Below are 11,332 nucleotides of genomic sequence, written 5' to 3'. Positions count from 1 at the left end.
TCACTTTTTAAAAAATCACCACTTGTGGCTGGCCCAGAGTGCGGTTGTACATCCTCCTCACCTCATAACGCAGCTACTAAGGAAGAGTGGTTTTCCTAAGAAGACATTGCTGGAGTTGACGTTCTTCTGTCCAAACAAACAAACAAAAACTAAATACATAAACCCCCAGAAACCCACAATACGTACACGCTAAGGAAAAACTAACACCCTTCTGTCCACTCAGCAATAAGAAGGATCTCTTCCCACCTACCCTACCTACTTCTACCCCCAACCCCCTTCCCCATTAATGTGAGTAATGAATTAGCCTGGCCACAGGTGGTCACTGTAGGCTAATGGAAAATACCCAAGGGAGGGCAAAGCCCCCCATCAGATGCATGAATGTTTGCGAATGTTGACTGCCACTGCCCCACACACTGTGTCTTTATAGAATTCCCCTTTGCCCACCCCCTCCCTGTCTCCACCTGGACACAACTTGCTCAAAGGCTGGTGACTTGTGGGCCATTCATCTACAACCAAGTCCTGATGGAGCAAGAGGCCCATACCTAGGGGATGCAAGAACGACCCATTTCTAAAATGTTACCAGTCCCAGCCAATCTTATGGTGACATTACAGTTAAATTTCCCAATTGAAAACAAGCAAACAGACACTCAAACTGGTCCTGTAATTGTTGCTAGACTTTATGTGTTGTACAACTAAACATTGCTGTTTGAACAGTAACTGCTTGGCCTGTCTTATTTGTGCTCCTTGACCAAATCAGCCGTTTTGTCATCTCACCCGTGTGTGGAGGGTGAGACTCTCTTGGTAAGAAATAGCTACAGATATTAGAGATGAAAACACCTTGTGAGGTCAGTTCATGTTCAGTTGGCGTGAGGTCGGGCCTCAGTCATTATTTTCTAGTGTTTCATATCCAAAGTGAATAATGGATGGGAGGTTGAGGTGGGAGGATGGCTTGAGCATGGGAGGTTGGAGGTACAGTGAGCTGAGATCATACCACTGTGCTCCAGCCTGGGCAACAGAGCAAGACCCTGTCTCAAAAAAAAAAAAAAAAAAAAAAAAAGCAACAACAAAATGAGTGATGGAACTATCGCACCTGACCTTGAAGGATGCTGTGCAAAGCACAGCCTGTCTACGGTGAAAATGATGCTTATTTCCATTCAGTTAACTTTCTGGCTTTCCCCTCCTTTTTCCTGAATGTGTAAGGACCAAGTCTATGAAAGGAGTGGACCTGGCTGGGCATGGTGGCTCATGCCTGTAATCCCAGAACTTTGGGAGGCCAAGGCAGGAGGATCACTTGAGCCTAGGAGTTCAAGACCAGCCTGGGCAATACGAGACCCTGTCTCAAAAATAAATACATAAAAAATAAATAAAATAAAAGGAGTGGACCCATCTTACCTAGATACCTGCTTATTTTACAGTGAATAAGGATTAAAACTTAAGCACTAGCTTGTATCTTTCTTGAACTTAAACCAACCCTTCCTCTCCTTAAGGTGCACACTCTTTATGGTAGCCAGCAAATAACACAATATTTCCTTATATATTATTTCTCTGAACGTGACGACTGTAGGCAGTTATGTTTGAGGCCTCAACATTCTGTAGGCTGAGTGCAAGGTATAGATGAATGGTGGGAAGTGGTTTGGAGGGGTCAGAGTTGGAGGAAGACGAGGCAGGAGGCTCTTGGAGTGACTGAAGTAAAATGACGAGGGCAGGAAGTAGAGTAGCATCATGACACTGAAATGGAGAGAAATGAAATGTGAGTTACAAAGCAGTTTGATGAACATAAAATGTCACAGCTGAAAGAAACCTGAGAGCTCTTCTACTCAATGCCTTCATATAGATACATGGAAACTGAAGTCCCGAGAACATAATAATCTTTGCCCAAGGTTGCTCTAGTAAGTCTTGTATTTTGAAGTAAATTTTCTGAAATCAAGATACATTTATAATTGATGGGATGTTAGTTTATTTGGCAACCTTTTTTTTCCTCAGTGGTACATGAAAAATTGTTGCATCTTATACTTAATAGCATCTTAAATTCCATGAAATACAGTAGTCAAGAAGAGGTTTACGTCTCTTTGAAGATCTTTTTAATCTCTTTGAAGATCTCTGATACTATTTGTGAAGTTTATTTTTATTATTTGAAATAGGGTCTTGCTCTGCCGCCCAGGCTGGAGTGTGGTGGTGTGATCACTACTCACTGCCATCCCCAGCTTCCATCTCCCTGGCTCAAGCGATCCTCCTGCCGCAGCCTCCTGAGTAGCTGGGACTACAGGTGTAAGCCACCACACCTGGCTAATTAAAAAAAAAAAAAAATTTGGTAGAGACAAGGCTCACCATGTTGCCCAGGCTGGTTTTGAACCCCTGAGCTCAAGCGACCCTCCCGCCTGGGCCTCCCAAAGTGCTGGGATTACAGGCGTAAGCCACTGCGCCCGGTCTGTATTTGTGAAGCTTAAAGGAAATAAGAACATGTACAACATTTTAGTCCTCAAAGCAATTCCGGTATAACGTGTCCCACCCCATTCCCACCATCACCCTGGAGGAAGCAGGGCAGGCATGAAAGATAACCCAGAGACAAAGGCGCTTTTGATCCTGGAACTGGCAGGGACTCGCTCAAGGGCTTCTGGGCCTCCGCTGGTGGAAGAAAGTTCTGCGGGCCTAGGGAGGCGAGGAGTTGTTCTGGACCCTTTCTCTGAAAGGCAGCAGTTTCCTGGCCGGGCGAGGAGGGCACAGGGAAATCCTGGCTGGGGTTCTCGTGACGGCTGCCTTTAATTTTCATTCCTGACAGCACCAACCCAAGTCCATACCTAAAGGCAGGGGACTAAGGGGACAGGTGAGGTCGGGTGGCCACTCACCCATCACTCACCCCTTCGCGCTCTGGGGGGCGGAGCCAATTCTCAGGACCCGCCCCTTTATCCCCTTTCACGGCGGGGGCCCTCTACCCTGACCCCGCCCCCGCCCTGCCTCGCCACGTGACCCGCTCTCGCTCCTCCTCCTCCTTACGTCATAATCTGCGCCCTCCCCCTCAGAGCCACGCCACACGACTCGGTGCAGGTCCGTCCCTTTCCATCTGCGGGGCGGCAGGAGGAGGCCCGAAGCAAGATGGCGGTGAATCAGAGCCACACCGAGAACCGCCGCGGGGTCCTCATCCCTAACGGTGAAAGGTGCCTGAGGGGAATCACGGCGTGCTGTCGGAGGAGAGGAGATGAATGGGATAGACATCGCAGCTCGCAAGATCCCAGCGAGTCAGGAACTTTGCCGCCTTTTTTGGGCGCGGCGCTCTTAGCTCCGCCCCCGAGCATTGGGAGCGCGCGCCCACTCACTGGCGTTGCGGCTTGTGGAGGTGGCAGAGGCGGCGGAGGCCGGAACGCGTGGCCTCGCGCGTTTGAGGGGCGGGGGTGGGAAGGTGCCTCTTCATGGCGCAGGGCCGAGACGCGTGCCTCCTCAGGGCGGGGAGGGGGTGCGAGCCGCGTGTCTCCTTTTAAGAAAGGCAGGAGCTGACTGGTGGTGGTGAGCAGCCGGGGGCCCTCGGTGGCAGCGCGGCTGCCCTTGGGTGCTTGTGACTGTTGGATGAGGACAGGTACTGGGCGTGTATCTCCCCCTACTCCCAGGAACAAAGTGTCGCCCTTTGGTAAGAGGGATGAGGAGGTGGGGTGTGGATTATTCTGGAAAGATCTCGAACTGTTGTGGGGCTTCTCCTTGGCTCTCGGAACTTTCCAAAGCCCTGTTCCCTCCTTGCTCCAACCAGGGAGATGTCTGCTTTTAAAAACAGAAGATTGAAAAGATTGAGGCCAGGTGCAGTGGCTCATGCCTCTAATCCCAACACTTTGGAAAGCTGAAGTGGCCCAGGAGTTTGAGACAAGCCTGGGCAACACAGTGAGACCCCATCTCTACAAAAAGTAGAAAATTAGCGGGGCATGGTGGTGTGCACCCATAATCCCAGCTGCTTGGGATGCTGTGGTAGGAGGATCGCTTGAACCCGGGAGTTCGGGCTGCAGTGAGCCCAGATTGTACCACTGCACTCTAGCCTGGGTGACAGAGCCAGATCCGGTCTTAAAATAAAAGATGGGACTGAACAGATGCCTGTGCAGAATGAAGCACTGTTGGTCGCGGGAAGCTGTGGGACTTACACCAGTTGCTTTGCTCCTTGCAGTGCCTGCTGCTGGCCCCTGAGCTCTCTGCTGGAGCAGACTCAGCCAGAGGGGTGCCCATCTCCACCTTCAAGGCAGACTTGTTCACTAAGGGCTGACTCCACTGTACTCCCCTCTTTACCCCACACGCCCCCTTTCCCGTTTCCCACACTCAAACTCAGTGTCCCCCGCTGTGCAGTTCTAAATTACGCTCCTTTCTGGGCTCTGACTTGCCCTCAATTTCCTTTTCTCCCACCGAGCGTTGAAACTCAAGCTGGATGATGTGCTTGGGACCAGCATACCCAGGTCGGTTTGAATGTAGTTGTCAGGAAGATTGAGGTAGACATTACCAAATGTTGATACCCAGATCTTTTCTTCTATCTTTCCTTCCTCCAGAAAGTTTTCTTGACAGATTTATATGGGCCTTAGAGGTTGTATGTCCTCACGTGCTTCCTATGTACCTCTGCTGCTTTGTTGCATTTTGTGGTAGATGATTTGCTCACCACTCTGACAGTGGTGTCCCCGTGCGCACTTGCTGGGAGCCATTTGAGCATTTGTCATTCCAAGGCGTGAAGCTATTTCTTTTCTTTTTTTTTTTAAAGATATTTTTATTTCTCCAAATTTGTTATTTATTAGGAGTGACTGAAATAAAAAATATAATTGAGTCCCATCATCATCATCATCATCATCGAAATGGCTTTAAGAGAAAACTGGTCAGGTGAATATTATTGCTTCCCATTTCCAGCCAATAAATAGTTGCCACTGATAAATTGACAGCGAGGAGTCTGTCAAGAATGCTCAAGATAGCTGGGCACGGTGGCTCACGTCTGTAATCCCAGCACTTTGGGAGGCTGAGGCGGGTGGATCACAAGGTCAAGAGTTCAGGACAGGCCGGGCGCAGTGGCTCAAGCCTGTAATCCCAGCACTCTGGGAGGCCGAGGCGGGCGGATCACGAGGTCAGGAGATCGAGACCATCCTGGCTAACACGGTGAAACCCCGTCTCTACTAAAAAAATACAAAAAACTAGCCGGGCGAGGTGGCGGGCGCCTGTAGTCCCAGCTATTCGGGAGGCTGAGGCAGGAGAATGGCGTAAACCCGGGAGGCGGAGCTTGCAGTGAGCTGAGATCCAGCCACTGCACTCCAGCCCGGGCGACAGAGCGAGACTCTGTCTCAAAAAAAAAAAAAAAAAAAAAAAGAGTTCAGGACCAGCCTGACCAATATGGTGAAACCCCGTCTCTACTAAAAATACAAAAAAAAAAAAAAAAAAAAAAAAAAAAAAAGCGCCAGGAATGGTGGCGGGTGCCTGTAGTCACAGCTACTCAGGAGGCTGAGGCAAGAGAGTTGCTTGACCCCAAAAGGTGGAGGTTGCAGTGAGCCGAGATTGTGCCACTGCACTCCACCCTGGGCAATAGAGGGAGACTCCGTCTCCAAAAAAAAAAAAAAAAAAAAAAGGAATGCTGAAGATATGTTATATAATACAACATGCCTGTTCACAGGGGGAAAAATCCTAGGAAATAACTTACGTGTACTTCTTGGTTTCATCATACAAGAGAAGCACAAAAGCACCACCCATGCCTCTGAGAACATTGGACCACGCACCCTTGAAAAAAGCTTTGCCTCCTTCATCATGAGTAATCTTCCTCCAGCAGTCAAGTGTGCCTGTGTACATGATATCAGTTCCTTTGCATCCTGACTGCATCATCATGCAGCAGCGAACGGTGTTAAATGGATAGGAAGTCAACCCAGCAATGGCAGTGACAGTCTGTGCATCATCCAGCTGATGACGATGTGAGTGTCCTTGGGATCTGGAAGCTTTCCCTTTGCAGTTTCATAGATACTGAAGTAGGCAGCAGGCAGCTCGATAGATAATACCCTGCACAGATGTGTTAAAGCCTTGGTACAGGCTCTTAATCTCATCAGATTTGTAGATCTTAACCAGGCGGTCACTGAAGACTTGGAATTCCCTTTCAGCTCTAGCTTTGCCCACATCAGCTGCTAGACGAGTATGGGCAAAATCAAGAGGGTACACAAAACACAAGGACGTGGCCCCAGTGGTACCGCCTGATGCCAGATTCCCTGCAAAGTAGCACCAAAACTGGGACCTCTTGTCCATACCACCCAGGAAGAGCCTCTTGTATTTATCTTTGAAGGTGAAGTTAAGAGCCCAGGTGGGGGAAGTATCTGATGACATTGACCAGGTTACTGCACCAAAAGGACAGGACTTCCTGCTCCTTGGGAATATAGACCATGCAGTCTATAATGCCCTTGTATTGCTTATCTGCAGTGATCTGCTTGCTGGCATGCTGCAGCTGTAGCAGCAGCTTGACCCACTCGATGGGTGTTACCGCCGTCTTGGAGATGGCTGTGGTCCCTCCACCTGCCAGGGAGTCCTTGGCGAAGGACACAGCGGCATCCGTCATATTGAAAAGAGGAGGCAGGCTGCTGTGGGATGGGACTGGTCTGGGAACCGGCTTTGACTCTGGGACTGCCTGTGAAGCCATTTCTAATTTGGTGTTTGGGTGTCTTCTCGCTTCGGCTGTGGGTGTCTCTCTACTTTGTTGCTTGTGTGTTGGAGGAAGGGAAGGAAGCATGTTTTAAAAAACAAAACACAGAAACACTGATTTTTGTGGTCCTTTGAATTACGGTCATGGGATCCATTTTGTGCTCCTGAATACTTAATAGCATTTATTGAATACTTAAATATTTCAAGTACTGTTCTTAGTTCCAAGAGCTTTATACTGTAGTTAAAACCACTCTATCGGCCAGGCATGGTGGCTCATGCCTGTAATCCCAGCACTTTGGGAGGCCAAGGCCAGTGGATACATGAGACCAGGAGTTCAAGACCAGCCTGGCCGACATGGTGAAACCCCCACCTCTAGTAAAAATACGAAAAATTAGCCGGGCATGGTGGTGCACGTCTGTAATCCCGGTGACTCAGGAGGCTGAGGCATGAGAATTGCTTGAGCCTGGGAGGCAGAGGGGAGGTTATAGTGAGCTGAGATCATGACACTACACTCCAGCCTGGGTAACAGGGTGAGACTTTGTCTCAACATATAATAAAACAAAACTCAGTCTATCTACAGTGAAGATCAGTACTGTTTCCTTCATTTCACAGGTGGGAAAACAAAAAGAAGTAATTTGCTTAAAGTGCATGTGGGAGAGCTTGAATTTAGATTTGAACTTAGGTACTGTGCATTAACTCCTCTACTCCAGCTGTCCCTCAAAAAAGAAAAGGACTCTTTCTGTGTTTTCTTCTCACCAAAGAAGGACCTATTAGTACCCTAGCTTCCTGGATAGAAACTAAAGAACCAGAGATGGTGGTGCACATCTGTAGTCCCACCTATTCGAGAGGCTGAGGTGGGAGGATTACTTGAGGCCAGGAGTTCAAGACCACACTGAGCAAAATACTGGGACCTCATCTCACAAAATAAAATTTAAAAAAAGAAAGAAAAATGAAACTATAGCCAGGCATGGTGGCACATGCCTGTAATCCCAGCTACTTGGGAGGCTGAGGCAGGAGAATCGCTTGAACCCAAGGAGGCAGAGGTTGCAGTGAGACGAGATCACACCATTGCACTCCAGCCTGGGCAACAAGAGCGATACTCCATCCAAAAAAAAAAGTACCAGCTTATGAGGTAATTAGATTGGTTCTCTCCAGAGGTAACCTGCCAAGAAGAGATGCTATAGATGTTACTCTTATACTGTAAAACCTTGTGAAATCAGATTACTTTAAAATGATGTATTACAAAGTTATGGAAAAAAGCAGTTGTGACTGTGGAAGCCCAAGGCTTATATCCCAGCTCTGTCTTACACTAAATGTCGGTACAGTGTTTCCACTCTTTGTAAAATGGGAGCTAATATCCTCCAACCTGTGTGCCTGACATGGTGGTTAAAAGAATTAAGCAAAACAATAGTTTGTAATTTATTCTGTCAGAGCAAACTGCTGGTAAATAAAAGGGAGTAAGTTGACTAAAAATAAATTTTTTTTTAAAATAAGAAAAATCCTAATAAAACAAGTTTGTACTTTATAATTGTATACAAATAAAAGATGTTATTAAAAAAAGAAACAAAAAAAACTTGAGTGGGAGAAGATTGATTCTATGAGGAGTCTTCAAAAAGATCATGGAAAATATGAGTTACGAAGAAACTATGCATGGATTCCAGATTATTATTATTATTATTATTATTATTTTATTTTTTTTTTTGAGACGGAGTCTCGCTCTGACACCCAGGCTGGAGTGCAGTGGCCGGATCTCAGCTCACTGCAAGCTCCGCCTCCCGGGTTTACGCCATTCTCCTGCCTCAGCCTCCCGAGTAGCTGGGACTACAGGCGCCCGCCACCTCGCCCGGCTAGTTTTTTGTATTTTTTAGTAGAGACGGGGTTTCACCATGTTAGCCAGGATGGTTTCGATCTCCTGACCTTGTGATCTGCCCATCTCGGCCTCCCAAAGTGCTGGGACTACAGGCTTGAGCGACCGCGCCCGGCCTGATTCCAGATTATTTTTCCACCAAAATTAACTCATACTAACTTGTTATAATATAACTGAACAGGATTTAGTTTGAGGCACTAAGAAAAATAAGACATCAATTTGAAAAAGGGCTCCTATCAGAGCAACATGAATAGTGCTAAAATTGAAGGAAGAACAAACATCAAATTTATGGTAAAACTTGGGTGGAAGAATGGTGAAACCATTGATGCTTTAGGAAAAGTTTATGGGGAAATGGCCCAAATAAATCAGCAGTTTACAAATGGATAATGTAATAAGAAGGGACAAGAGGCCAGGTGCAATGGCTCGCGCCTGTAAACCCAGCACTTTGGGAGGCTGAGGCAGGTGGATCACTTAAGGTCAGGAGTTTGAGACCACCTGACCAACATGGTGAAACCCTGTCTCTACTAAGAATACGTAAAATTAGCCAGGCGTGGTGGCACATGCCTGTAATCCCAGCTACTTGGGAGACTGAGGCAGGAGAATTGTGGGAACCCGGGAGGTGGAGGTTGCAATGAGCTGAGATCACGTGACTGCACTCCAGCCTGGGCAATACAGCAAGACTCCATATCAAAATAAGTAAATAAATAAAATTAAAAAAGAAGGGATAGGGGTGGGTGCAGTGGCTGATGCCTGTAATTCCAGAACTTTGGGAGGCTGAGGTGGGTGGATCGCTTGAACCCAGGAGTATTTAAGACCAGCTTGGGCAACATGGTAAAACCCTATCTCTACTAAAAACACAAAAAAATAGTTCGATGTGGTGGCATGTACCTATAGTCCTAGCTACTTGGGAGGCTGAGGTAGGAGAATCACTTGAACCTGGGAGGTGGAGGTTGCAGTGAGCTGAGATTGTGCCACTGCCCTCCAGCCTTGGTTGACAGAGTGAGACCCTGTCTCAAAAAAGAGAAGGGACAAGATTATGTTAAATACGAAGCCTGGGTGGGGCACAGTGGCTCACAGTTGTAATCCCAGCACTTTGGGAAGCCAAAGTGGGTGTATTGCCTGAGGTCAGGAGTTCCAGACCAGCTTGGCCAACATGGGGTAACCCCATCTCTACTGAAAATATAAAAAATTAGCTGGGTGTGGTGGTGGCACCTGTAATCCCAGCTACTCGGGAGGCCGAAGCAGGAGAATCGCTTGAACCTGAGAGGCAGAGGTTGCAGTGAGCCAAGATCACGCATTCCAGCCTGGGCAACAAGAGCAAAACTCCATCTCACAAAATAAATAGGCTGGGTGTGGTGGCTCATGCCTGTAATCTCAGCACTTTGTGAGGCCAAGGCGGGCAGATCACAAAGTCAGGAGTTCGAGACCAGCCTGACCAATATGATGAAACCCCATCTGTACGAAAAATAAAAAAATTAGCCAGGCGTGGTGGTATGTGCCTGTAATCCCAGCTACTCAGGAGGCTGAGGCAGGATAATCGCTTGAACCCAGGAGGCGGAGGTTGCGGTGAGCCAAGATCGCACCACTGCATTTTAGCCTGGGCAACAGAGTAAGACTCTATCTCAGATAAATAAATAAATAGGCCGGGCATGGTGGCTCACACCTGTAATCCCAGCACTTCGGGAGGTCTAGGCAAGCGGATCACCTGAGGTCAGGAGTTCGAGACCAACGTGGCCAACATGATGAAACCCCGTCTCTACTAAAAATACAAAAATTAGTTGGGCGTGGTGGTGGGTGCCTGTAATCCCAGCTACTCAGGAGGCTGAGGCGGGAGAATTGCTTGAACTCAGGAGGCAGAGGTTGCAGTGAGTGGAGATCTCGCCACTGCATTCCAGCCTGGGTGACACTCCTGAGTGAGACTCCGTCTCAAAAAAATAAAATAAATAAATAAATAAATAGATGAAGCCTGTAGTGGCAGACCATCCACATTAATTTGTGAGAAAAAAATTCATCTTGTTCATGCCCTAAATGAAGAGAATCATTATTAACAGCAGAAACAATAGCCAATACTGTACAGATATCATTTGCTTCAGTTTACAGAATTAAAGTCGAGCAAACTTTGCATTCAATGGGGGCCAAAACTATAGTGCCCAGATCAGCTGCAGGCAAGAGCAGAACTTTCAGTGGAAATTTTAAATATGTGGGATCAAGATCCTGAAGCATTACTTCAAATAATTGTAACTGGAAATGAAACATGGCTTTACCAGTATGATCCTGAAGATAAAGCACTGTCAAAACAGTGGCTACAAAGATGTGGAAGTGGTCCACTCAAAGCAAAAGTGGACAGACAGGTCAAGAGCAAAAGTCTTGGCAACAGTTTTTTGAGATGCTCAAGGCATTTTCCTTATTGACATTCTGGAGGGCCAAAGAACGGTAACATCTACTTTAAGAAAATTAGCCAAAGCTTTAGCAAAAAAACACCCAGGAAAGCTTTACTAGAGAGTCCTTCTCCACCATGACAATGCTGCTATTCACTGTTCTCATGAAACAAGGGCAATTTTGCAAGGTTTTTGATGGGAAATCATTAGGCATTCACGGATCATTAGGTTCCTTCTGACTTACTTTGTTTCCTAATTTTTTTTTTTTTGAGACGGAGTCTTGCACTGTTGCCTGGGCTAGAGTGCCGTGGTATAATCTCAGCTCACTGCAACCTCTGCTTCCCAGGTTCAAGCGATTCTCCTGCCTCAGTCTCCCTAGTAGCTGGGATTACAGGTATCTGGCACCACACCCAGCTAATTCTTTGCATTTTTAGTAGAAACGGGGTTTCACCGTGTTGGCCAG

At 47.2% G+C, this 11,332-nt stretch overlaps 1 protein-coding gene and 1 pseudogene across 1 annotated transcript in view; one reads left to right on the top strand and one right to left on the bottom strand.

Annotated features, from left to right (window-relative positions):
* Nucleotides 1-3,036: 3,036 nt before the first annotated feature.
* WBP2NL (WBP2 N-terminal like) overlaps nt 3,037-11,332 on the top strand; it is a 33,752-nt gene continuing 25,456 nt past the window's right edge. Inside the window, 1 exon segment of the mRNA XM_007975944.3 lies at nt 3,037-3,155. Within this exon segment, the coding sequence (XP_007974135.3) occupies nt 3,094-3,155 (62 nt within the window). The 5' untranslated portion in view covers nt 3,037-3,093.
* On the bottom strand, nt 4,853-6,556 carry LOC140709079 (ADP/ATP translocase 2 pseudogene; annotated as a pseudogene).

This window comes from Chlorocebus sabaeus, chromosome 19 (genome assembly GCF_047675955.1).
Source record: "Chlorocebus sabaeus isolate Y175 chromosome 19, mChlSab1.0.hap1, whole genome shotgun sequence".
Classification (NCBI taxonomy): Eukaryota; Metazoa; Chordata; class Mammalia; order Primates; family Cercopithecidae; genus Chlorocebus; species Chlorocebus sabaeus.
This window is presented reverse-complemented; position numbering and strand designations above follow the sequence as displayed.